The sequence below is a fragment of the Penicillium verrucosum genome (assembly GCF_028828655.1).
Source record: "Penicillium verrucosum strain IBT 35672 chromosome Unknown utg000001l_segment0_segment0, whole genome shotgun sequence".
Classification (NCBI taxonomy): domain Eukaryota; kingdom Fungi; phylum Ascomycota; class Eurotiomycetes; order Eurotiales; family Aspergillaceae; genus Penicillium; species Penicillium verrucosum.
Genome location: NW_026643210.1, coordinates 6,368,948 through 6,396,230, shown reverse-complemented (window position 1 = coordinate 6,396,230; position 27,283 = coordinate 6,368,948). Strand labels below are relative to the sequence as shown.

Here is a 27,283-nt window from a genome sequence, read left to right as displayed (position 1 = left end):
TGTGAGGCGTGTTTTTGACCAGGGGATTGGCTGTGTTGATTCTTGCCATGGTCGCGATGTTGTTCTAAAGGCAATACACAATCCCGTGGTTTTTAATACGTTAATAAAACCTTTACGGGCGCTGGTGGTAATGATAACAATATCTCTAAATGAGATAAGACACTGTTTCTGCGCTGCGCAGGTCAGTCCTGGAGGCCCGGTGGTTTTCGTTATAGTTTGAAAAAGTTGGTCCCATGTTGCTCCGGCTGTTCAGCTGTCAACGGATGCGTTGGCACGGCAACGTGAGCAACCCGCAACTCGCAACTGCATGTGCCACCTCAATCACACGTCAATATCTAAGCTTGCAGGTCGTAAGCCCGGGTTGTTGTTGTGAGGGGTTCACTATTTGTTGTATTGTGAACCAACCTTGGAGCACTGAATGAGAAAATAAACATTATTATAGCCCTACCCATGGACCTCCCAACGTCGGGACTTCCCGAGTGTTCCAAGGTTGATAGACCTCCCTAGGGCTGTCTAGATGAGGTCCAGATTAGAAACTACTCGTAGATTACACTATGCAAGTTCAGTTGGCCTACTTTGTGAAATTTAGTGCATTGGTTCACTAATATGTTATTCTCATAGTGGTCCTACCGCATTTGTTGTGTCATCCGGAACACTTCAGGCTCCGATATCCTAAAATAATTTTAATGTTGTTTGTATCCTGATGTTAGTTACATATTATTAGGATGAACATGTATGCAGTTGTTCTTTTGACTTATTACTTATAGGAAGAAAAAGATAATTATGACTGTTGTTAAGTTGTGGTTATATAACTATCGGGCGCAACTATAGCGGCGTATATATATATGATAGTAGGCACTACACCAACAAAAACCACACCCAGCAAATAATAAATTAGAATACTAGTATATTAACTTATAAAGATCACATTTATATACTGCTCCAAATTAGGCTCTGTATCGTGAGGATAGGGACAGCAGCCGCAACACAAGTATGCCATGGATGAAGGTGCATTCTGTATAGAATCTATGATAACTATATGAAGATATATTGTATACGTTCAGCCCACTCATACATAGAATCAATAATCCCAATAAGCTCTGCCAACGTCAATACTAGCCACTGTAGGGCCGTTGTCCTCAATTTGAAGACTCAATACGATCTATGTAGATAATATTCAGCATTGTAAAAAGACAAACAAACGCCAACCGCCATTTATATATATAAGGCCCTAGCAACAATCTTAGATAGGTGGAAATCAAGCCCTAGTGACAATGCTGTGCACCGAACAATGACGTCAGGAAAGCCATATTCTGTAAATAATACCATTTGGCAAAGACGGGTTACAGGTACACATAGACACCAGACCAGGAAGAGATGAAGAAGGGGGCAACAACAAGCTATCTCCAGCTCGACGATGTCCTATCATAATCAACACAGCGAACACATGTAGCCCAGAGACTGTCTCATGCGAGATTAATGCATGAATAGAGCCTCGGAAGTCTCAAGCACCGCTAGGCTGGACCTGCAGCAAGGAGTGGAGAGGTAGCTGTACAGCCTCACTCGGAATGGATGAACTTCCGAAGCATGCTGATAAACAGAGCAGCTACATTGTACCGCGTAACTTGCAGCCGAAGTTGGATTAGTTAGGCCTTGGATCGACACTTGCCTAAGTGACGTTGATGGAGGCCATTCCATCGCTATTCCGATGAAGATCGACATCCCCTTGCCTCCCAGAAAATACATAGTGGAGATTGTCTGCTTTGCTCGTTACAAAAATCTGGAATCTGATCTGAGTATATACACTAGAGACCCAGATATAATCTGTGATTGGGGGAGAGGTTATGTCAATCGTCCCTGCATATGTAGAGGGCCTTGGCATCACTGACTTACCCCCGGCTCGGAGTTGTACAGTACATAACTCGTTGTTCACTTCAATTATTTATGCAAAATAGCTTCAGTAGAAGTTGGGCGCAGATGATGCGGTGTTAATATATTAATGAGAGAAATAAATAATGAATGAAGTGAGCCCTCCATGAAAAAGGTGGCTACCTGGAGTTTTTGGATGAATTTGTTCTACTAGTCCTAATGAATATGATGTAGGGAAAGAGTGTATTATAGAAGGGAGAGGTGAAGTAATCACTCTACTTGAATATGTTGTTCTGTTGTACAGGCCCGTGATATACAATTGCTAGCGAAAACTTCACAAAGAAACAAAACCAAATAAAAAGCAATATTTAGGCGCTGAATATGTTTTACTATTTGGGATATAGCATATACTAACGTTATTTGATTGTTTAATGTAAGTTTTAATGGTTGGTACATACATATATATATATATCTTATGAGTATTGCTATTATTGATACACAACTATCCTCTAAAGACGACGGCAAAGCTTTGTATAAACGTGTTGGAAAGATATAACACCACACTGCATAACTATGCAATATTGTCAGGGTAACATATGTTGTACGTGTTACTTTGTTATTATGAACTGCTCATTCAAAATGACGGGAATTCCGGTTACTTAACCTCATGGCCTTCCAGGGTTTAGTTGGCTACGATAATACGTAACTATACGCTGATTCAATTAACTATTCCGCATGTTGTACGGAGTACATAATTATACAATGTACAAATCATGTGGTGCGGCAAGCCTTTTCAAGTAGAAATTATTACAATAACATCACCATATCACCACTCCGGCGCTTCCAGTGCCCTGAATGTTGTATATGGGCACAACGACGACCTCAAAAACAGGGGTTGGGATTGGCTTCCAATCATTATGCAGATAGATGGAAAGTGTGGGGGAAGGGGGCTGTCTGGGGGTCACAGCCCCCTAATTACTTAAATCAAATCAGAGCTCGATGTCTTGCGGTCAGCTTCTACAACATATGGATATGTAATCAGTACGGAGTAGATGCGCTTTAATAATCAATGATAAACTGGAGATCGAAATCCTTCCGTGGGAGGTCAGTGCTAAGGTTGCATGTAAAAACGCCCAATTCAGGGGCAAGAGCCAAAAATAATCATCGAAGAGCTTGTATGGGGTTCTAGAAACACTAATACCAGCAGCCATCGACGCCAGCGCTTCCCCTGGGTGTAGGCCAGCCTTTTTCTTAAAAAAAAAAATAGAAGGGGTATTCTGTCTTCATAAATAATTATGATCATCTGTTTAATATTCAGCCACAATCCACGGGTGTTGTGCTGGTGTATGAAATACATTTCAAAAGGTGGCGGGTCAATACGTAGTAATATTAGTACAATAAATGTGCGACACTAGGGCACGCCTGCCGGCTAGTGATCGCTGACTAGGCCCTTTAAGACCAATCTCTCCGTCGACAGGTTATTTTTGGCTGCATTAGATAGTATAATACTATGTTGTATACGATCGTTATCGGCCTGTTCGAGATGCCAGCTTGTAACTGATGATAGTGCCAATAAAGGCCACAGGACGTATGTTGTAGTAAGGTGGATAGACCGTGAAAATCTACAGGGGGAAAACGAATATCAGATGTCGAAGATCGGTTTCCTTCATGCAGCTGATGTATCGTTCCTGCGCAATGCTGCATCCGCCGGAATCAGGGTATACAAAGTACAAACACCTACCCTGTTGCAAACTATGTAATAATGCTGCAGTCTGCGATGTAAGTGTCTATTTTAACCGCTACAAGGTGCCACAGCATACCTGATAAACACTTTCTTGATTGTGCTGGTGGCTTCAGTATTGGATACAATATTGTCGGCAGGCCTCTTGGTCGAGGCTCTCCGAAAGAATTAAGAAAAAGCAATCGGTGATCCACTTAGTATGTGTGGACAAGATGAAATTGCGTCTAACGGTGGAGATCATTTTCGAATACTCCGTACAGAGTTACTAGCTCTGTATGTATGTATACACAGTATCAGCTGGTGTATTCAGATACATCCATACACAACATCAGCTGGTGTATCCATATACATCCATACATAGTTCAAGTTGTGAAAACGTAATTTGTGGTTAGAGTTGATATGTAATTAATGATGTTTATTGGGATATATCTCTGCTCAAGGTTGGATTCTGGGCAACCACCTCAATTGAATATAGGACTAGAGATGGAAAGATAAATATAGACTATAACGATTGAGTTTTCAAACGTTATTTAGCGAGTTCAGTTTTGTGGCTGTGGAAGATTTTCAGGTTTTCTTGTGGAACAGTGTCCACTGTGCGATACAATCCATTACGGTGTACGGAGTACGGAGTATCGGAGAACTTTGTATGTAGTATATGTATGGCTTGCCTGCCACAGTGAGAATAACCGGCAGTGGAAAGTCAAATGTAGGACTGATCGACTACTTCTGAGACACTTGTATTGCGGTGGCAAATCAGCCGCTCAAACACTAAAACAGAGTAGAAAAAAAAGAGGGAGAAAAAGTCGATGCTGAATTAAAACCACGATGAAAGGAGCAATACGAATTGAAGATCATGGAGATCAAAGGATCAAATACCAAGTGTATAGGGTTGTGGAAAGTAAAGACGTGGTTCTTGTCGCTTGGGAGCCGTGGAATCGGAACTGAGAATACGTTGGTGACCAATCGTCCACGGGTCTGAGCTCAAGTTGATATTCTAAGGTTTAATTTTATTCGATCGGCGAATCAGATTTAAGAAAATAATTAGGTACATATACATATGTACGGAATGTAAACTATCATTTGGTTCAAATTATAATGGTCTCAATGTTCTCATGGTTGAGTTGATACTAGTCACATATTCCATTTGAGATCAGAAACACTCGCCACATAAGCAAATAGATAAGCGTATGTTGTACGGAGTCCAATATTGTATAATATACGTACCATCCCATGGATCATACATTTGTAGGAAATCCCAAAAGTGTAAAAGCCAAGTCTAGAAATGTATGTATACACAGGAATGGAAATCAGTCTCGGTGCAACGCCATCCCTACATACCAAATTGGTCACCATAACAAAACCATCGAATCAGCAGCCATTTTTGGAACAGCAGGTTCCAGAGTCCGGTATCTCTGAAAATAGCGCCCCGGTCACATTATTTGTTACCTGATTACATGCTGGCTGGTTACAGTGGGGCAAGTTTCAGGGGCCGTCGAGACTCCCTTGGATTCCGAATCTCCGTGGGAGACTATCATTGGATAGAGAAAGGGGAGATTGGAAGAAGCGATCGGGGGGAAACACAAGCGTAAATACAAGTCGGACAATAACGGTAATTCCATAATGGACGATCAGGGAGGGACAGAGAAGGCGTTTGAAGAATACAAGGCTGGGGACAGAGGAGGAAAGTCAATGGCCTAAACTCACAATGCGCCACGTATGGTAAACAAAGGGGTCGTAATCAGTACCTGGGAAACATAGGGGCTAACCATACTGGGAAGAGGTATTCAGTACCTGGAAGTCTGACACGTACCCTTGATGAGTGTAAGATGACGGTAAGACGGTAAATTACTCTGGAGACAACACGGCGAGCAACCCCCCCGAAATCCCAAAAATAACAAGCATTTTCTTTTCCAACCCCCTTCCATTCGCTTTTTGTCTCCATCTTTCCTTCTATTTGCTACCTTTCGTGTTCTTTCTTTTTTTGACGAAAGAAGGATAGGAGGAAGGTTGTTTTGCTCTTAAGATATTCCCATTGCACTTTCCTTTTCGTGAGACAGGGAAACCCTCACTTGCCATTCGTTACGGAGTCTGAGACTCGTTCGACACCTTCACTTGGGTACTCAAGATAACGCATTTGATTCTTGCGCATCTGGCTTTCATCTTTCTACGTCCATGCTGCATTAATTCGACATCTCGAACAAAACAAAAGAATAAATACTTTGAATGGTCACGGTTGAGGTGAGATTCGCTGGAGCCTGTTTGCACCATCATCAGACTTGGGACATCTGGACCTAATCCCATCCACAGAGCTTTCACCACTAGATCGATCGCGACTCGCTCGTCATGTCTGGCTACGCAGGCGGAGGCCACTATGATGATGGCTATGCCCAGCACGGACAGGCACATGGTCAACCTCATGGTGACTCCTACTACCAGGACGAACATGCCCAGGGGTATTACGACAACCAAGGATACGGCGATGGTTATTACGACCAAGGGTATGGCAATCCAGGCTTGAAAATTCTGGGGGATGGAAGGACTGACACCAAGAACAGGAATGGCTACTACGGAGCGGATGGTGGCCACGGCGCCGACGCGGCCCATGCTGATGCGGGCCACGGATACGCCGACGGAGGATATTACGAGGCCGGACACCAAGATCAGTACTACGGCGCCGCCGGAGCGGGAGGCGATCAGTACTACGATCAGGGACACGGTCAACCCCGAGGCCGTCGGGGCCATGATTCTGAGGAGGATTCCGAGACCTTCAGCGATTTCACGATGAGGTCCGAGACTGCTCGTGCTGCGGACATGGACTACTATGGTCGTGGAGACGAACGGTACAATAGCTACTCAGACAGTCAGTACGGAGGACCTGGTGGTGGTGGCTACCGTCCACCTTCGTCCCAAATCTCCTACGGAGGTAACCGGTCCTCGGGTGCTTCGACTCCTGTCTACGGAATGGACTACGGCAACGCCCTTCCCGCCGGCCAGCGCTCGCGTGAGCCTTACCCTGCCTGGACATCTGACGCCCAGATCCCACTCTCGAAGGAGGAGCTCGAGGACATCTTCCTGGATTTAGTCAACAAGTTTGGCTTCCAGCGAGACAGCATGCGAAACATGTATGACCACATGATGACTATGTTGGACTCTCGTGCCTCGCGCATGACGCCGAACCAGGCACTTCTCTCCATTCATGCTGACTATATCGGTGGCCACAACGCCAATTACCGCCGGTGGTATTTCGCTGCTCATCTCGATCTCGATGATGCAGTTGGTTTCGCCAACATGAAGCTCGGTAAAGGCGATCGGAAGACGCGGAAAGCCCGCAGGGCTGCAGCCAAGGCCGCCAAAAAGAACCCTGAGAACGAAGAGGAAACCCTCGAGGCTCTCGAGGGAGACAACAGTTTGGAGGCAGCCGAATACCGGTGGAAATCTCGCATGAACCGCATGTCCCAGCATGACCGGGCCCGTCAAATTGCCCTGTATCTTTTGATCTGGGGTGAAGCCAACCAGGTCCGATTCCTGCCGGAGTGCATCTGTTTCATCTTCAAGTGTGCCGACGATTACTATACCTCGCCGGAATGTCAGGCTCGCGTTGAGCCGGTGGAGGAATTCACTTACCTCAATGAGATCGTGACCCCTCTCTACCATTACTGTCGAGACCAGGGATATGAAATAATGGACGGCAAGTACGTTCGTCGTGAGAATGATCACAACAAGATCATTGGTTATGATGATATGAACCAGCTGTTCTGGTACCCCGAGGGTATTGAGCGCATCGGGTTCGAGGATAAGACTCGCCTAGTCGATGTTCCCATCGCCGAGAGATGGCCCAAGTTGAAGGACGTAGTCTGGAAGAAGGCCTTCTTCAAGACTTACAAGGAAACTCGCTCCTGGTTCCACATGATCACGAACTTTAACCGTATTTGGGTTATTCACCTGGGCTCCTTCTGGTTCTTCACTGCTTACAACGCTCCGACTCTGTATACCATCAACTACCAACAGCAGGTTGACAACAAGCCAGCCACCCCCAAATACCTGGCTGCGGTTGGCTTCGGTGGTGCTCTTGTCTCCTTCATCCAGATTTTAGCCACCATTTTCGAATGGATGTACGTTCCCCGAAGGTGGGCCGGAGCGCAGCACCTCCGAAAGCGCTTTATGTTCCTCATTGTCATGTTCATTATCAACCTCGCTCCTGGTATTGTTATCTTCAGCATCTTGCCATCGCTCAAAATGGGAGAGTCAACCGTAAACGGCATTGGTCTCGCTCTCGGTATTGTCCACTTTGTTATTGCAATCCTCACCGCTGCTTTCTTTGCAATTCAGCCGTTGGGTGCGTTGTTCGGCAACTATATGAAGAAAGGTGGACGACAATATGTTGCCAGTCAGACATTCACAGCTAGTTTCCCTCGTCTTTCAGGTAACGACATGTGGATGTCATATGGCCTATGGGTCTGTGTGTTCGGTGCCAAGTTAGCAGAGTCCTACTTCTTCTTGACGCTATCTTTCAAGGATCCCATTCGCATCCTGTCTCCGATGCAAATTCACCAGTGTACTGGCGCGAAATATATTGGCAACACACTTTGCCACCGACAGCCTCAGATCCTGCTGGGCTTGATGGCTTTCATGGATTTGACACTCTTCTTCCTGGATAGTTACTTGTGGTACATTATTTGCAACACAATCTTCTCGGTGGCACGATCATTCTACTTGGGTGTGTCCATTTGGTCACCATGGAGGAACATTTTCTCCCGACTTCCCAAGCGAATTTACTCCAAGGTGCTCGCCACTACAGACATGGAGATCAAGTACAAGCCAAAGGTCTTGATATCACAGGTTTGGAATGCTATCATAATTTCCATGTACCGTGAGCACCTTCTGGCTATCGACCACGTGCAAAAGCTGTTGTACCACCAGGTTCCCTCTGAGCAGGAAGGCAAGCGCACCCTCCGTGCCCCGACCTTCTTCGTGTCACAGGAAGATCAGTCTTTCAAGACTGAGTTTTTCCCCCAGGGAAGTGAGGCAGAGCGCCGTATCTCGTTCTTCGCGCAATCGCTCTCTACGCCGATGCCTGAGCCTCTGCCAGTCGACAACATGCCCACCTTCACCGTGCTGGTTCCTCACTACAGTGAAAAGATCCTGCTCTCGCTCCGTGAAATTATTCGTGAAGATGAGCCTTACTCACGTGTCACTTTGCTTGAATACCTCAAGCAACTGCACCCCCACGAATGGGATTGCTTCGTCAAGGATACCAAGATTCTAGCAGACGAGACTTCGCAGTTCAACGGCGATTATGAGAAGCCCGAGAAGGATGTCGCTAAGAGCAAGGTGGATGATCTTCCTTTCTACTGTATCGGTTTCAAGTCTGCCGCTCCCGAATACACACTCCGGACAAGAATTTGGGCCTCCCTTCGATCTCAGACCTTGTACAGGACTGTGTCTGGTTTCATGAACTACAGCCGCGCTATCAAGTTGCTTTACCGTGTTGAGAACCCCGAGGTTGTGCAGATGTTTGGAGGAAACTCCGAGAAGCTTGAGCGTGAGCTCGAGCGCATGGCCCGCCGCAAGTTCCGGATTTGCGTCTCCATGCAGCGCTACGCCAAATTCAACAAGGACGAACGTGAGAACACCGAATTCTTGCTCCGCGCTTACCCCGACTTGCAGATTGCATACCTGGATGAGGAGCCACCTCTCAATGAAGGCGACGAACCCCGTCTGTACTCGGCCCTGATCGACGGTCACTGTGAACTTCTGGAGAACAACCTTCGCAAGCCCAAGTTTAGAATCCAGCTTTCTGGAAACCCTATTCTTGGAGACGGAAAGTCCGACAACCAGAACCATGCCATCATCTTCTACCGTGGTGAATACATCCAGCTCATTGACGCCAACCAAGACAACTACCTTGAAGAATGTTTGAAGATTCGCAGCGTACTGGCCGAGTTCGAGGAACTGACTACCGACAACGTTTCCCCGTACACTCCTGGAATTGCCTCGCCTGAGGAGGACCCCGTTGCCATCCTGGGAGCCCGTGAATACATTTTCTCTGAGAGTGTGGGTATGCTTGGTGATGTTGCCGCCTCCAAGGAACAGACGTTCGGTACCCTCTTCGCTCGTACCCTTGCTCAAGTCGGTGGTAAGCTGCATTATGGTCATCCTGATTTCCTGAACGCCACTTTCATGACCACTCGTGGTGGTGTTTCCAAAGCGCAGAAAGGACTGCACCTCAACGAGGATATTTACGCCGGTATGAATGCCGTCCTGCGTGGAGGTCGCATCAAACACTGTGAATATTATCAGTGTGGTAAGGGTCGTGATCTCGGTTTCGGGTCTATTCTCAATTTCACTACGAAGATTGGTACCGGTATGGGTGAACAGATGCTGTCCCGAGAGTACTACTACCTTGGTACCCAGCTGCCCCTCGATCGCTTCCTCTCATTCTACTATGCTCACCCTGGTTTCCATCTGAACAACATGTTCATTATGCTTTCTGTGCAAATGTTCATGTTTGTCCTCATAAATCTCGGTGCCTTGAAGCATGAGACCATCATGTGTCGTTACAACTCCGACTTGCCTATTACCGATCCCCTTGTGCCCACTCTTTGCGCCAACCTGATCCCAATTCTTAACTGGGTCAACCGATGTGTTATCTCCATTTTCATTGTGTTCTTCATCTCATTCGTTCCTCTTGCCGTCCAAGAGTTGACAGAGAGAGGAGTGTGGCGTATGGCTACTCGTTTGGCCAAGCACTTTGGCTCGTTCTCGTTCATGTTTGAGGTGTTCGTCTGTCAGATATACGCCAACGCCGTGCACCAGAATTTGTCTTTCGGAGGCGCCCGATACATTGGTACTGGCCGTGGTTTCGCAACGGCTCGCATCCCATTCGGTGTCCTGTATTCGCGTTTTGCCGGTCCTTCAATTTACTTGGGTGCCCGCCTCCTGCTCATGCTGTTGTTCAGTACCACAACGGTCTGGACTCCCGCTCTGATCTGGTTCTGGGTTTCTCTACTCGCACTGTGCATCTCGCCCTTCCTGTTCAACCCTCACCAGTTTGCCTGGACCGACTTCTTCATCGATTACCGCGACTATATCCGCTGGCTTTCTCGCGGTAACTCCCGATCCCATGCTTCCTCTTGGATTGGCTTCTGTCGTCTTTCCCGCACTCGCATCACTGGTTACAAGCGGAAACTTCTCGGTGTTCCATCGGAGAAGGGCTCCGGTGATGTCCCCAGAGCTCGCATCACCAACATCTTCTTCAGCGAAATCATTTCGCCCCTGCTCGGCGTTGGTGCCACACTGATTCCGTACCTATATATCAACTCCCGGACAATGTACTCCGATGATGTCAAATGGGCTGCGAACCCCATCCTTCGGGTTGCTATTGTCGCTTTCGCTCCCGTGGGTGTTAATGCCGGTGTCGCGGGTATGTTCTTCGGCATGGCTTGTTGTATGGGCCCATTGTTTGGCATGTGCTGCAAGAAGTTCGGTGCTGTTCTCGCCGCTATCGCTCATGCCATCGCTGTCATTGTATTCCTGCTTCTCTTCCTCGCCATGTTCTTCCTTGAATCCCTCAGCTGGGCCAGAACCATCTCTGGAATGATCGCTGCCATGGCTCTACAGCGCTTCATCTATAAGGTCATCATTTCTCTTGCATTGACCCGTGAATTCAAAAACGACCAGTCCAACATTGCATGGTGGACCGGAAAATGGTACAACATGGGATGGCACTCCCTCTCTCAGCCTGGACGTGAATTCCTGTGCAAGATCACTGAACTCGGTTATTTCGCCAACGATTTCTTCCTTGGCCATATTCTCCTGTTTGCCATGCTCCCGGTCCTCGCCATTCCCTATGTCGACACCTTCCATTCGGTCATCCTGTTTTGGCTCCGCCCGAGGTACGTATCTCTTCATTCCAATATCAACACAACTCCTTGCTAACAGACCTGCTTTTAGCTCTCAAATCCGCCCTCCTATCTATTCTCTGAAGCAGTCTAAGCTTCGCAAGAGACGGGTGGTCCGCTTCGCGATTCTTTACTTTGTCATGCTCCTCATCTTTGTCGTCATCATCGCTGCGCCTGTCGTCCTGCGAAACACGGGGTCATTGGATGACATTCTCAGCAAGGACCTCTGGAAAAGCCTTGGTGTCTCCAAGACCGATGCAGTTGGTCTCCTGCAACCACTTGACCATGGACTCAATGACACTGTCTCCTGGTTCACCGGCTCTAACATCCCCAAGGGCTACACCTCAGGCAGCGTCCCAGCAGCCTCCGAGGGTACTGGTGTATGGTCCATTTAATCGCTTCGGCGACACGACATGGAAATGCTTTGTACAAAGTTATGCGTCTATTAAAATTCGCTGCATTTTTCTGAACTCACCGGCGCACAATTTGATCTTAATGAATGGTTGCTTCCAAATATTGTTTGTGGAATGACGCTTGTATGAAGGGGTCTTCCAGGGTCATCCTCGGGGGGTTTACCTTCGTTTTTCCAGCTTTCTTTGCTTGTTTTATTTTACACTTCTACCGGAATTAAATTGCATTGCTTTCGTGAAATTCTATTTGACATAAAAACCAATTCGTAGTCCCCTAATTTCAAATTAGATTGTGCAACGCATGCAACAATACACAGGTCACGTGGCACGGAGGTTCCTAGGACTCCGACCCTCCCGTTTCATCTTCACTCCGTCCTCCACGAACGAGCAAGCACCTGTCTTTCACGCCTCCTTTTAACCTATTGAATTTCTGGCATCTCACTGGCCTGGCGCACTATATCACTTGCGCTCTCTCCAACCCTCCGCCATGGATCTCCAGGAGACCCAGCGTATCCTTTCCGAATATCTGCACGAACTCGCGGATCTATTTCACCGTGTGCCTGGCTCCGCAATATTCCTCCGCTACGTGAAGTCCAGCTACCAAGATGACCCAATTCGTTCTGCCGTCGAACTTTTCCTCTTCCTCTTCGCCGTCCGATATCTGCTAGCGCCCAAATATTCGACTAAACCGGGCGTTGTACCACTCACGGAAGATGAGATTGACGACCTCGTGGATGAATGGACACCAGAACCCCTTGTCGGGACCCCGACAACCTTGGAGCAGATGGAGGTTGATAAGAGAACCGTGATTGTTGGGTATCGTACCCATTGCTTCTGCCTACTTTACTCCGCGGACATTTTACTGACGGATTATTGTGATCTACAGCCCCGTAGGCCCAAAATCGAAACTTACCAACGGCCGCACTGTCACAAACCTTGGCTCATTCAATTTTTACAACTTCAATACCAATGAGTCCCTTAAGGAACAGGCAATCCAGACACTCCGCGCTTATGGAGTGGGTCCCTGCGGACCCCGTGGGTTCTACGGCACGCAGGATGTTCACATGAAGACAGAAGATGATGTAGCGTCCTTCTTGGGGACCGCGGCTTGCATCATCTACTCTCAGGCCTTCTCGACCATTTCTAGTGTTATCCCTGCTTTCTCGAAGCGTGGAGACATCATCGTTGCGGATAAAGGGGTTAGCTTTGCCATTCGCAAGGGTATTCAGATCTCTCGAAGCATTGTCCGGTGGTATGAGCATAATGACATGGAGGATCTGGAGCGAGTGCTCGCGAAGGTCACCAAGGAGCAAGCCCGGAAGCCGTTGACTCGCAGATTTATTATCACAGAGGGTCTGTTTGAGTCTTATGGCGACATGGCGGACTTGCCCAAGATCGTATGTGTTCCGGTTAAGTTGAATTATGAATTCAAGGTGCTTACAAGTGTCGCAGATCGAACTCAGACTCAAGTACAAGTTCCGTCTGATCCTTGATGAAACCTGGTCCTTCGGTGTTTTGGGACGCACTGGCCGTGGCATCACGGAGCACCAGAACGTCGATGCTGCCGAGGTGGATATGATTGTGGGGTCACTGGCTGGTCCCCTCGTTGCTGGAGGTGGCTTCTGTGCTGGTTCAGAGGAGATTGTTCACCACCAGCGTATTTCCGCCGCTGCTTACACCTTCTCCGCCGCGCTTCCCGCTTTGCTCTCGACCACCGCCAGTGCCACTATCAACATCCTTCAGAACAACCCTGACACAGTGACACAACTTCGGGAACTCACCAAAGCCATGCGGGCTCAGCTGGATCCCCGGAGTGACTGGGTTTACTGCACCAGCTCGCCTGAAAACCCTATTCTCATCCTAGTCATCAAGCCGGAGGTTGTCGCTGCCAAGCGACTTACACCAAACGACCAGCAGTTCTTGCTTCAAGATGCAGTCGATGAGGTATGTTTTACACTTCCTTCCATTTGAACCATTTCTAACGATTTGCAGTCTCTTGCCAACGGTGTTCTAATCACGCGGCTGAAGACCCTCGAGGACAACTTCGAGCCTAAGCAGATTATCCCACCAGCCCTGAAGGTGTGCGTCACTACCGGTCTCACGAAGAAGGAGATTGAAAAGGCAGGAACAATCATTCGACATGCCATTACCAAGGTGATGAGCAAGAGGAAGTAATATATTCCCTTGCTTCTTAGCTTCTTGTCCTGACCAGACAATCCGATGACTGCTCACGCCCATATGACTTCGGCATCTATCGATTTTCCGTTCTCCTCAGTCGACCTACGCCCTAATGCCCCTTCAATACTTGTATTGTTACCTTGTGGATGTACATTCTTATTGCATGCCTTGCACAGGCCCGCCCTTTTCTTTCTCCGTTGGCGGTATGATTATACACCTGTGCATGGTTTTAAGCTGTTTAATACTATCTTTTTACCTTTGACTCTTTGTTTCAAGGATTTGTCCATTCTTTTCCATACATTATTCAGACCTGGAACCTCTTAACCCTGAAATGGAGGTAATGCTTCATGTTCCTATCCTCTGCTTTTGCCCTCGCCGTAATAGTCTCCACGGCTATAAGTTTCAGTGTCTGCTAGTCAGAGATGCTAAACAAATCCTGAAGTCGAAACAACACTTCCCCATTTATTTAATAGCCCTGGACCTCGCTAGCAGACCGCCAATATCTCCGGGCCAGACTCTAGCCCTAAACCTTCCCCTTCTCCTTCCTCTGACCCCCTTCCAATGTCTCTCTCAATAATATGGAATAATTTCTTTCCAGCATTCTGTCTCACATTCACCGAATCCCACTGTGTCTCTGAGCAAGCCCCAGGAATGGGCCCCACATTCCATCGACTCCATCATTAGGAGCATTCTCGGTCTATCCCCGACCTCGAGATCTCGTATCAGATGCCCCGAAACTAAGATCTCTTCCCGCAAGTGAGATGCCAGAGGGGCCTCAACCAAGCCACGGGGCATGTTTGAAGTCTTAGAAGCTCCCTGATTCCATTCCACATCTCCTCCCCAGATCGAGGCGCTATGCTTGGCTATCCTCATGTTTACACGCTCTGCTAATCAGGTCCACATAGGTGGAATTCCGTGCTCGAGACCGATCGCATGGTTATAATGGGTCCGATCGGCACCATGTCTGTTGGTTTCCTTTTCCAGATGGTTGCGAAGTCACTCTTGTTATGATCGCCATTGACTAAGTTCAAGACTAAGTTTGAATTACTTCACTCGAGAGTTCACAGGTCAGCTTCCCTCGGGAGAACTGAGCTGCAAAATGAAGCACCTTACTGAGGCGCTTGTTGCCTTTCTATTTGCATGTGGTGTTTGCGCCGAAGCTGGGGGTAAGAACGTATTGTTCAAATAATCTCATGCTTATATGGGATTTTACTGATTGGTGATAGTCGAGAAGCAATCTCGTGGAGATGTCGTCCAACCACCCTATACCAAAGAGGTAGTCGTCTGGGTCAATGAAAAGGGAGAGCGCATCAGCACGGAAACACACTACCTTCAAGCCTTAACCTCTGCACCACAAGAGAATGTTAGTAGATAGACCGTTCCCGATGAAAAGAAGAGATGTTTGTTCCCCATCAGAAAGCCAGCCCTAACTCTTCCATCAAAGAAACCCCCAATATCCATCCCAGGCATGGATGTCCCCGAGATACCACCACCAAATCTACTCCTCAAGAACAGCGACGCAAACGACCACCCTGTCCCAGCCAAAGGCAAGCCCAAGGAGCTACAACACCCTAAGGCACACCCCAAACCAGCCATATCTCACCCGCATCCTCACCCGCACCCACACGCTCACTTCGGTATCTCCTACTCCCCCTACAAAGCAGACCGCACCTGCAAGAACCAAGAAGAAGTAAACAAAGACCTAGACCGAGTCTCCAAATACTCCTTCATCCGCATCTACGGTACAGACTGCGACCAAACAAGAACCGTAACCAACGCCGCACGACGACACAACATGCGCGTTTTCGGCGGCGTCTACGACCTACAGGACTTCCCAGGAAGCCTGGACGCCTTTAGCGACGCAGCAGCAGGCCCAGACGGCAAAAAGGACTGGTCAATCTTTCACACGATCGCCGTCGGCAACGAGCTCGTAAACGGCGGCACCAACTCCGCCAACGACGTCGTGGCAGCCGTCCAAAAAGCACGTTCCGTGCTCCGTGCACAGGGCTACACAGGTCCCGTCGTCACAGTCGATACCTTCTCCGTCCTCCTCGATCACCCGGAACTCTGCCATGTCTCTGATTACTGCGCGGCGAATTGCCATTCTTTCTTCGATGCTACGCAGCGACCTGCTGGGGCTGGTTCGTATGCGCTCGAGCAGGCGCGTAGTATCTCCGAGAGAGCGGGTGGGAAGCGTACTATGATTACCGAGTCTGGGTGGCCGCATGCTGGGGATGCGAATGGAGGTGCTGTTCCTTCTGTGGACAATCAAAAGGCGGCTATTGCGAGTTTGAGGAAGAGTTTTGATCACCGGAGGGAGGATTTGGTGCTTTTTACTGCTTTTGATGATTTGTGGAAGGATGATACTATGTATACCTTCAATGCGGAAAGGTTTTGGGGCATTCATGGGGATTTGTAGAGAGTATGAGCTCTGGTTGTTTTCTTTCTTTTGCTCCAGCAAGCTCGCTTTGGCTCTTTTTCTTGGTTAGATACAGTTATTGGTGTACATACATACATTACTTGGAATAACATGAAGCTTGGTATGGTTTCCCTGATGGTATTATTATACATGATAGTCTAGATTGTACATTAAAGTCTGCATAAAGAGAACACGAGAGCTTAGGGCCGGGAAGTCCGAGTAGATTGACGTTCCCACGCCTCATCCTCTGAACGTGCCTCGATCTGATCCATCCACCCATCCTTGCGGGTAAGCTCATCGAACGCCTCCTTGTTAGACGGCAAATCCCAGAAGAAATCCTTCCCGTCCGGGGATTTCCGATGAGCTTCCAAGTCCCGGGCATGACGAATGATAAGTCCGGTCAGCATGCCGCGGGACTTTCCACTTGGGTTGATGCCAAGCTGGTTCATCTCACGCAGGATTGATATCACAGCGGGGAGATCCTTGCATACTCGCCAGTGGTAATGGATCAACTCATCGTACAAGCCCGATGAAGCACCGAGGAAAGAAGAGATACGGCCGTACTCTTTGATCGTTGAGCGGAATTGGGGGATAAGTGGGGATTCGCGGAAGTGAGTGTTCAGCAGGCGGAAGGCGATCAGGAGGACCTTCGGGTATAGAGATACCACGACGGGGGCGACTGGAACGACGGCTGGGACTCGGAGAGGTCCTGATGGCCGAGTGGAGAGTTCAGGCTGATCTGTTGTGCTCAGGTTGTCCGGGTCTGAAGCCTCAACGAGAGATTTCTCGTCTAGGTGGCGCAGCATAGAGAAGATGCGCTCTTTGCATACCTCCCACACACCCATGTCGCCCTTGCCATCCTCAACGGCTTGGAAAAGGGCGAATTCGATGTGCTCTGATTCCGCTTTGACGACGATCTCAATCGCCCTCCGCAGGCTGACGGTTACTTCGGCAGCACTGGCTGTGGCGGGCTCAGAATAGCCCAGATCACGGAGATAGATTCGCTTTGGACCTTCGTTCTCCCCTGGAACTTGTTCTTCCGTTTCTGACTTGGCTTGTCTTCGGTAAGAAGAAGAGTCGTCCTTCGGTTGCTGCTTGGCTTTCAATGCCGCCTTCTTTGCCCTTGGGTCTTTCAGCAGACTGTCAAAAACCGACATGAGCTCGGCCATTTCCGCCTTCTTCTCCTCGCTGAGTGGTTTCAATGAACTCGACTCGGTAGTTTCCCCATCGTGTTTGAATCCAAGCTGTTCTAAGAGTCCTCCGAATATCAATTTCTCCTGGGTTGTGATCTTCGGTGCTATCTTCGTTGTCTTCTTCACCACAGATGGTCTGAGGCTAGGCCTTTCGGATACAGATGCTGCTTTTTTCTGCAGATAGCTTCGTCGCGGTTTGGGGGTCGCCTCACTCGTTGAGATGGAGGTAATTGACTCTTCGGAAGCATTCTGTCTTGTGTTATCCCCCGCTAGTGATTTCTTCTGCGTTGTATCATCGGCCTCGGTATTATGCTGGGTAGAAAAGGAGCGCGGAAAGCGACGATTGAATTGTTTCCGAGCGGCAGAGGAGAGTGGCGTAAGTGTACGAGTGTGATATAAGAAAGGAGCCGTAGAATTGCTTCTTGAGAGGAAGCATAACCGGTTGATATTTGTCGCCATTGCTGAGTCGTTAGGTCTGCACCTGCGCAGCCTTGTTCGTGCACTTCCCAGAGCAAGTCCAACCTGGAGTAAATCTTACTTCTTCTTCTTCTCTTCCGCTTCTTCAAACTTCACAACTTCAATTTCAGAAAAAGAGAAACAAGAAGAAGATCACTTTATCTTTTTTTTTTACCAGCGCGGACTAATCGGCGATCAACTTCCCGCAAAGTCACATGATGTCGTGTACGCGTTCCGCCGAGGACGTGCCTCGCACCCCCGAGGCGCAAACTGCCTACGAATCAGAGACGCCCAAAACCCCCGAAAAGAACATGGCAGCGAAAAGCGAATTGTCGGACTTTGAAAAGCAGCGTTTGGCAAACATTGCCGAGCGTGATGCGCTGTTGAAAAAACTCACAATCGAGTCGCAATCGTCCGGCCTCTTCGCAAGCCCTAAGACCCCCAGCACCAATGTCACGAAACCGAAAAAGCGCCCGACTCCTAAAGTGAAGGTCGAGGAAGATACCACGCCCCGGCGCACATCATCGCGCCTCAAAGGCATTGCGGCCGAGAGTGAAGTAGCGAAGCGCAAGGCCGACGACGAGTATGAGGCAATGCGCGAAGCGGATAGAATCAAGAGGATGCGTCGGACAGGCTCGTTCAGTCAAGCGGATATGTTTATTTCTGGCCAAAAGCTTGATGCAGAGAGCCTGATCGGCGTGGATGTCATCACCAAGGGTGTTGCGCAGCCCTATGAAAGGACCTTCGGGGACGATGAAATTGAGAAGACAACGGACAAAGAGCTCAAGGCTCTTCGGGAGGAGATGAATGGGCTTAAATTGTGGGAGTCTTGGGACCCTCAGCGTAATCACTATACTCTCTATATCGACAAGCTACTATTCTGACACATTGTTGATCATTATAGGGATCAAGATCACCCCGGAACGTGTGTACAGCATGGCCTTCCACCCCTCCGAATCCAAACCTCTTATATTCGCGGGCGACAAGTTAGGTCATCTGGGCATGTTGGATGCTTCGCAGGAAAAGCCCGCAGTTGGCGAGGACGACGACGAGGACAACGATGACCCAGACCCAGTTCTGACCACACTCAAGCCACATACCCGAACTATCAGCGCAATGATGGTCAACCCCTCAAAGCCGACACATTTGTACACCGCAAGTTATGACAGCTCAATCCGATCCCTGGACTTGGAGAAAATGGTCTCATCAGAGACCTATGCTCCTGAATCCACAAACATCGATGAAGCGCTTTCCGGAGTAGACATGACTCCCGACGACCCTCACACCTTGTACTGGACTACACTTCAAGGTGGATTCGGACGGTATGATACGCGCACGCCGCGGAAAGATAACAATGTGTCAAACTGGGATCTTTCTGAGAAGAAGATCGGAGGCTTCACATTGTGTCCCTCCCAGCCCCACTACTTCGCGACAGCAAGTCTGGATCGATTCTTGAGGTTATGGGATCTGCGCAAGCTCTCCCCTGACAGTCCCACGCCTATTGCCGAGCATGAAAGCCGGCTTTCGGTTTCGCACGCAGCCTTCAATGCTGCTGGGCAGATTGCTACTTCTTCCTACGACGACACATTGAAAATCTACGATGTGGGCGCAAAGGGTCTCTCTTCATGGAAGGAGGGCCACCGACTTGCAGAGAAGGAGTTTACTCCAGACAATGTTGTTCGTCATAACTGCCAGACTGGCCGCTGGGTTACCATGTATGGCTATTCCTTTCTTTCTTCACTTTACGTCCCTTTTTGGTTTCGCCAAGTATCAAGCCCTAACTTTATTCTTCTAGTCTCCGCCCTCAATGGCAGATCAACCCTCAATCTTCCATCCAGCGGTTCTGTATCGGCAACATGAACCGGTTCGTGGATGTTTACAGTAGCAATGGAGATCAACTTGCTCAACTTGGTGGTGATGGCATCACTGCTGTTCCTGCTGTGGCTGTGTTCCACCGTAGCAAGAACTGGGTTGCTGGTGGGACTGCTAGTGGCAAGCTCTGTCTATGGAAGTGATATGTTTTCTACGCTTTTCTTCTTTATGTTGTTCCTTGGCTGTAAAGCTTGTTTGCTAGTTGTTCTGATATGCGTTTTGATACTTCCTTCGAAGACCCGGTGTTGTAAGAGAGGTGTTGGTTAGGGTTTGGTTTTATCTCCTGCTGTCTTCTTATGTTCTGATCCGATGTACAGATGTATTCAACGAATAACATTTGCTGTTTGTATTCCTATTCAACAAATGGAGTCAACAAAATACTGCAAAAACGACCAATCCATTCCATCTATTGGAAGAATATAAAAAGAGTAAAAAGGTATTTACACGATGGCCACCATCTCCAAAGGAAAGACCCAAAATGATTACTCAGAACGACCAAAAAGAGTAAAACACAAAAGCCTCAGCCGAGTTCAAAAATCAGATCGTGTTCTTTTTTTTCTTTCCCAAAAATCGAGAGCCTTAAAATTTTTAGCGCTCTTGGTTTTTATCTTAGAGCTGGGCTGGAGGGCGGGACCATGAAACACACAATCAAAAGAAGGAATGGGTATCAACACCATGACACATGCTTTAAGAGGAGAACATAGACATATAGATGATCAAGCAGAACGGAACTCGAGGAGGCAAGATGGAAAAGGGGGGTAGAGAGAGAGATAGAAGGGAAGAAAAGAGGAACGTGGAAATCATGAGCACATGGGAAAGAGGTAGACAAGGAATAACAAGGTCAAAAACGCGTAAATATGAAAGGAGATTGCATGGGCAGACATTGGTGCATTAAGATTCATTGCGTAGATCCTCGTGCGAATGGGTTTGAGCCTGGTCACGTTCCTTGGCCTTGCGTCGGGAGGGAGCAGGAACAAAGTCGAAGAAGCGGTACTTGCTTGAAGAGGACTCTTTCGTGACACTGGACCTACGTGCCTTGGAGGACTCGGAGTACTCGAGCGAGTAGGTCGAGGAGTTCTTCGAGCTTCCGGTGCTGTCGCGTGCGTCAGACCAACGTGGGATGGAAAATGGAATGCGGCTTTGGTCCCAGGTCGCTGATGACGAGCTTGGAGGCGTGTCATCCTCGGCGTCAGGGGCGTGGTCAGTGGACCGGCGGGTAAGCGAAGGACGCGTAGCAAAGTAACCAACCGAATTGCGATGGTTGCTTGGGACCGGTGCAGTACCAATGGACGTTTCTATCGCCGGGGTGTTGGGTTTGCTTGAGCTTTCGTCGTAGAAGGTTACGGGTCGTTCCATCGAATCCACCAGTGCTTCCCATTTGATCTCAAGGTTTCCACTTGGCCGCTCTGCTTGCTCGGCTCGTCTGAGACACTCTTCAGTGCGTGCCCGTAGGCGAAGGGCTTCTTTCTGGAACTTAGAAAGGTTGACGTCCAGCTCGGTCAATTCGTTAAGTCGTTCCGGGGAGACTTCAAGCCAGACACGTATCAAGTTTGCGAATGAGCGGGCATAGTCGATGAGGAATGGGAGGCTAGGGAATCCCTCACGCGATGGGGGCGGCAACCGCCCAAGGATTTGGATAGGGGTGGTGTAGGAGGGTGTGACGATGGGGACTGGTCGATCGGCGGGAATCGCACAAACCGAATCAACAAAGTCTTTGAATTCCGAGCGGTGGCCAACAAGGAATTTGTTCATCGGTTCCATCCAAGGTTCTTTATTGCCAAATGTTGTCATATTGGCCAGACCCTGTAAAGCTTTGGCAATGAGGGTCAAGGTGCGCTGTGCACGAGGACGAGGGTGATCTAGAAGATGTTAACAAAGAGAAAATCGAAGGTACGGGCATGGTTTCATACCTTTCAAGAGCCCGAAAAGTTTCGGGTTCAGAATAGCTGGGCAGAAGAAGCGTAGGAACAGGAAACCAGAAACACTGCTATACGTCACTGACCGGAGGAAGTCACCATAGCGATCGTCTGCACACGCCCTGACATGCCGGAAGATACGTCGCAGTTCTGGGGGACACCTCGATGCAGATCCCGCAATGGACTTCCACACGCCTGTGGTAAGAGCCGTGAGGTTTCGCCAGTTGCGATCAAGATCCTCGTGGCGTGGAACTCGAGATGGATCAACTTCGCAATCCGGATCGCTCTCATCAATATCACGTAGTCGTTCCGCGATAGTATCCTCCAGGTACTGCTTGCCCAGACGACGCATGTGAATATCGAGGGCCTTGGTTAGAAGCGAGTTCCCACGGAACAAAAGGTTAGCCTCCACAGTGGCCGTCCTTCCCATGTCCCTGACAAGGACCTCGCGCTCTTGGCTTGTCTCCTGTGTATTATTCGAATGAATCCTCGTTGTGTACCTCAACCGGTTAGTGGTGGATTCTTTGTGAACCCCATCGATTTCATCTTCAACCAAGGCTGAGATCCATTCCACTGTTGACCCCGAGACCTGGTAAATGTTCAGAAGCATCTCGGCCAGGTGATTTAGCTCTGATGACATCAGTTGTGCCATGTTGATTGTGAGACCATTGGTGAAGGAGTGGAGAAGTTCCGACATCGCCGAGTACTCGTCGGACATCAAGACGACGGTCTCCTCCATCCGGGCTCTCATAAACATCTCACCAATTGCCTGGTCTTGGCTATTCAGGATAGGCCACCACTTTTCGATATCCACGCCGGCATCTAATTCTTCAAGTCGCAGGTCTACGCGTCCGAAGATGATATCATTTGCAGAAATTTCGATCTCATCCAGCATGTTCATAGCACTCACGTCTTGGTTGGGTGCGTATGTTCCGTGGGCAATGAGTGTCCAGTCCCTCTGTGTTGGGTTGAGAGTTTTGACGAGGATAGAGGCTTGGGATAGCACTGGCGGCAGATCAGTGAAGAGGAAGTCTTCTCGCCAGAAAGGATTCATGGTGCGATACTTGACGGCAGTCTTGCCACGAATTTCTCCATCTAGGAGTACCTCCGTGTAATAGTCGCTGGCCTTTGAGGTTGGAACAGGCTGGCCATGTGATCTTGATGCCTTTCGGCTTCGGGGAGTGTCCTCCTCTTTGGCGCGAAACAGCTTTGCCTCCACAATTTTCAAGCTCAAGAATCGTTCAATCCGAAACATGTCTTTGGTCAAGGGTGGTTCGGTGGCCTCAGCTTCAGGTGTTTTATTGGGATCTTCTCCCTGAGACACAGGACCGTAAAGCTCTGGGATCGTGAATGCGCGGAGAAGGACAAACCACACCTCGAAGAGAACACGGCTTTCAAGAGCGAGGTATATAGGCCGCGCATTGGAATCGGGGACTGGGTGTGCCGCATATTGAGGATAGATGGCAATGCAAAACTCATCATCCAACACCGAGGAGTTCAGCTGCTGGATAGCGCAGCGTGATAATTGAGATAACTGCACGCATGCTAAAAGAGCCACGTCGGACTCTGTGTAGAGCTTGAAAAAGCCGTTTTCTTGTAGCGTGCAGCTCACCTTCTGCCACGCGGAAGAAAGAGCCCTTGACTGTCTGTACGTGGACACGCGGCGTCCGGACACTGGCATCGCCCCGGAAGCAGACGGCTTGTCCCATAAAAGCATCTTGCCAACCTTGATGATAGTTGCATCCTTTTGTGCTGCACTTTCCGAATTGCGTCGACGTTCAGGAATTCGTCGGTCCCCAATCACAACCTCTTGAGGTTTTGTCATTTTGTTCTGAACACCCTTGGGACGAATTGGTTGCCAACAAAGTAGAGCTGCAAGCCAGGAATCAAAGGTTTCGTTCACGTGAGGTCGTAGTTGTATCCCAAGACCAGAGGTAAATGTGTAAACGCTCAGATAGGTGCATTGGAGTTCAGAGTCCCACATTGTCCGAACTCGACAACCACGTAGATCGGGGATTAATGTTTTGGCCAATGCCGGCTCTCCCTTGGCTTGGTAAATAAGGCTTCCAGTAGCGACATTGATAGCGCAGTATCCGGATGTCCAGGAGGTGGTCGAGGCTGTTCGAAATGATAGGATTCCATGCATTCTGCCACAAGTAGTCTTCATCAACTGCAGGATTTTTGTGGCTTCCGGACCAGAGAGGGGTGAAGCAAACGAATCTTGATTTTGTGCTCCACCGGCGACCAGACCAACAGCTTTGCTCATTCGATGACGAGGAACGGTCTGGCTGCTGTATTTTGGGGACTCAATTGACGGAAACCCAATGGAAGATGACGGATCTTCAGGTAATTTTGGTTGAGATGGACTGGCCGTGTTAACTGACCCAACCCGCGTTCGAGCTTTGAAGGCGCTAGGGGTGATGTCGTTGCGTTGCTCCTCAGCCGCCGTTGTCCGCGATCGCGCCCGTTGACTCCTTGCTTCCACCGGAGGATCTTCTTCGCCTGCTCCAGATGAGTGTTTGTTAAAATCCCGACGACGTTCGGGTTCGATGGGCCGTGATCGCACGGTGTTTCGAGGTGAAGACAAAGTGCCGCCCGTGAGATGCTCCGGTTCGGATAAAGGGGAATGGTTGGCGGAGGAGTGCGACTCTGGCGTCACAGTTCGAATGGTGGTTTCTCGGAAACTGTCGGGATAGACCATACCATGCCGGTCCCTAGATGAAGACTTCTTGCTTGAACGCCGTTCCACTGGACGACTGTATAACGCTTGGTGCATTGAGCTTCGCTTGAACGCGTTCGGATTCTCAGGCTCCATTTCGTTTGGTTATAGACAGCCCCTTTAACAGGCGATGTACATAGAACGAAAATGAAACCGTCAATATATAAGGGAAGGGGGGACAGGTTCACTTCCTAATCGCGCCCAACACAAACCTCCCTCAATACAACCGAGAAGTCCTTGTTCGCACCCGACGTATGCCGCACAACTGCGCTTGTATAATTGGGGGTCGCTTTTGTCCAGGAAATTGTTATGAGACCACATGGAGTCCGGTGAGAGGTTGGGTATTGAGGTCGCACATTCGGTCGAGGCGCCGGGAGAGGGGAAGCGATGAGAGACCAGGACAAAGGAGGCGCGGGTCACCGTCGTTTGTCTGAGAGATGCAGGAGTACCTAGCGAATGCGGTGAGCGTCCAATCCTCCGGCCAGTCGATAGCGATAGTGTCGCTGTCAGTGTCAGTGATGGTCTGAAAAAGCGACCTAAGGGAAATTGGTGGTTGAGACGGGCGTGATATCATTATTAATGGAGGGAGGGAGGGGAGGGGGGAAGTGTTTGAGTATAGGGTATAGGGGAGTAAAGAGATGCGCACATACCTTCATCAGTCCCTTTTGAAATTGGGGAGGTTTTGGTTATACTCTCTATGAGAGAGAGGTGTTTGTGGGTATATGTGTTTTTGCGGATTCCAGCCAATGTAGGCCGCTTTGGGATGGGGGCAGAATGAGGGGGAAGGACTCCAAAGAAAAATATTTCCCAGAAATGAAGAATCAAGTTTTTTTTTTTTTTTCAAATTATAATGGGAAGATCGGATCAAAATCACCAAATGATAAGAGAGAAAAAGAGAGAGAGAGAGAGAGGGAGAGAGAGAGAGGGGAGGGGGGGAGGGGAGAGAGAAAGAAGTGGATAACGGAGCTGAGTTTGTATAGGGGAAGAATAACGAATAACCAACCCTCTCTAGTCCTTTTTCACCTATCTTAGATCTCTTGAGCTTTCAAGTTCTACTATTGGCTATATCTCTACATTTTGTCCTTGAATACTCCCATATTTTAGGCTACTTTGATGACACCAAGTCCTATATAACATGCATCTCAATCATCCCTAAAGCAAGTGAGGTTAGACTGTATTTTACCTTAGATATATACTCATCCAAGGTCTCAACCTTTTAACTTTCATTCTTTAACCGAAGATACCGAGTTTATAATGTATAATATCATCGGGGCAAGGGAAGAAGTTAATAACGGGTTTAAGCTGGGCTTGACCTAAGATCAATAGCTTTCCCCAAGTTACTAGCGTGCATTATTTCCCCCTTCCATTCGGATTCCCGAAATACTGCCGAAAGATTCTAGAAGACATAACTGCATGGCGTCTTTTTACTGACTCGCACTGGCTAGTGGACTACTGAGCTAGTGGTAATGGGACCACTTATCTTGAGTCATGAGGGTTATGTTTGAGATACATAACTACATAGTTAGTTATTGATTATCGATCCTTTTTTTTTTTTTTTTTGCTGTTCATCGCATATCGTTGTCCATAGATATTGTATATTATATGTAATCAAGGCTCTTGACGATTCCCACCTTCTACATTGACTTGCAATTACTCCGTATCTCCATACATAATAGTTTTCATATGGCCTGCTCTCTGTAATATGCAAAAAATAACCCCAACTTGGTGTCTGGGGCGCAGATCCTAGCCCTAACTGGAGGTGGATATGGAGTAGACTACAGGATGTACCTAGGCAAACATTTTGATGGGAGTAGGTACCTATGTTATAACTAACTAGTTATGATTTAGTTACTCCATACAATGTTGAAGTTAATCGAGGTGTCTCCTCTTACTAACACAGACCAAGGGAAATTCCCGAAAGTGGAGCCACTTGTTAGTGTGCAGCGTTGAGGAAATGAGATCTTCAGCCGGAACTATATACTGGTGTCACACAGGACTCGGTTTAGATTGAGCCGTTCAGGGATGGTAGGTGTGGAAATAAGCACGCTGGTCTTGCATCGAACTCAAAATATGAAATGATCAATACAATATAGCATAGCGATCATATGAAAACTACAAGTTGCAATTTCAAAATGTATATAATTAGTTAGTTAGTTATTCTACGGGTAACTGCACACCACACAAATGACACAAGGTCACATGACAATCGATCAGGTGCTTAGTCAATGGGTTGATTTCCTTCCAAGGGTTGCCAAGCCTTGGCTTTCCCTTTCTGTTTTAGTGCTCACTCCTCGCCGCCTTTTTTTCTCACTGAGTAAATCCCAGCACGCCCCTGAGCGCCCTGACCCGCTCACTGAGTATTACATAAGCACACTGATCTGCCCAGGTGCCCACTGATCATCATTTGGGTGCCCCGATTCGCTCACAGCGCATGAGCTGAGCGTAGGCATGCTAACACAGATGAATCGGCGAGACTAGGTCACATCGGCGACTGCAGGTTTAAGCGTTGCATGTTATGCAAGGGAGGTTGCAGCTCTACAGGAAAACATGGAACTCACAGAATCAGACACTCGGATATGAAAGCCGAACGCAAATCTCCTTGCATTTGT

General features: G+C 48.4%; 7 protein-coding genes across 7 annotated transcripts; 4 read left to right on the top strand and 3 right to left on the bottom strand.

The window, feature by feature from the left end:
* Positions 1 to 5,953: 5,953 nt before the first annotated feature.
* On the top strand, positions 5,954 to 11,906 carry N7516_002363 (1,3-beta-glucan synthase; the record flags this gene model as incomplete). Its single annotated transcript, XM_057215083.1, has 3 exons — positions 5,954 to 6,108; positions 6,166 to 11,505; positions 11,564 to 11,906. The coding sequence occupies 3 exons, from the start codon at positions 5,954 to 5,956 to the stop codon at positions 11,904 to 11,906; spliced, it is 5,838 nt and encodes a 1,945-aa protein (XP_057076966.1).
* Positions 11,907 to 12,408: 502 nt separating this feature from the next.
* lcbA (serine C-palmitoyltransferase subunit lcbA) lies at positions 12,409 to 14,096 on the top strand (the record flags this gene model as incomplete). The annotated part of the gene is made up of 4 exons (XM_057215082.1): positions 12,409 to 12,737; positions 12,808 to 13,318; positions 13,374 to 13,865; positions 13,914 to 14,096. The coding sequence occupies 4 exons, from the start codon at positions 12,409 to 12,411 to the stop codon at positions 14,094 to 14,096; spliced, it is 1,515 nt and encodes a 504-aa protein (XP_057076965.1).
* Positions 14,097 to 15,567: 1,471 nt separating this feature from the next.
* scw4 (putative cell wall glucanase (Scw4)) lies at positions 15,568 to 16,518 on the top strand (the record flags this gene model as incomplete). The annotated part of the gene is made up of 1 exon (XM_057215081.1): positions 15,568 to 16,518. The coding sequence occupies one exon, from the start codon at positions 15,568 to 15,570 to the stop codon at positions 16,516 to 16,518; it is 951 nt and encodes a 316-aa protein (XP_057076964.1).
* Positions 16,519 to 16,718: 200 nt separating this feature from the next.
* Positions 16,719 to 18,170, bottom strand: N7516_002360 (uncharacterized protein; the record flags this gene model as incomplete). Its single annotated transcript, XM_057215080.1, has 1 exon — positions 16,719 to 18,170. The coding sequence occupies one exon, from the start codon at positions 18,168 to 18,170 to the stop codon at positions 16,719 to 16,721; it is 1,452 nt and encodes a 483-aa protein (XP_057076963.1).
* A 212-nt stretch (positions 18,171 to 18,382) lies between these two features.
* N7516_002359 (WD domain protein) lies at positions 18,383 to 20,182 on the top strand (the record flags this gene model as incomplete). The annotated part of the gene is made up of 3 exons (XM_057215079.1): positions 18,383 to 19,010; positions 19,072 to 19,882; positions 19,963 to 20,182. The coding sequence occupies 3 exons, from the start codon at positions 18,383 to 18,385 to the stop codon at positions 20,180 to 20,182; spliced, it is 1,659 nt and encodes a 552-aa protein (XP_057076962.1).
* A 748-nt stretch (positions 20,183 to 20,930) lies between these two features.
* N7516_002358 (GTPase-activating protein BUD2) lies at positions 20,931 to 24,770 on the bottom strand (the record flags this gene model as incomplete). The annotated part of the gene is made up of 2 exons (XM_057215078.1): positions 20,931 to 21,898; positions 21,950 to 24,770. 2 exons carry the CDS (start codon positions 24,768 to 24,770, stop codon positions 20,931 to 20,933), a joined length of 3,789 nt encoding a protein of 1,262 aa, XP_057076961.1.
* Positions 24,771 to 24,981: 211 nt separating this feature from the next.
* Positions 24,982 to 25,330, bottom strand: N7516_002357 (uncharacterized protein; the record flags this gene model as incomplete). The annotated part of the gene is made up of 2 exons (XM_057215077.1): positions 24,982 to 25,197; positions 25,325 to 25,330. 2 exons carry the CDS (start codon positions 25,328 to 25,330, stop codon positions 24,982 to 24,984), a joined length of 222 nt encoding a protein of 73 aa, XP_057076960.1.
* Positions 25,331 to 27,283: the final 1,953 nt, after the last annotated feature.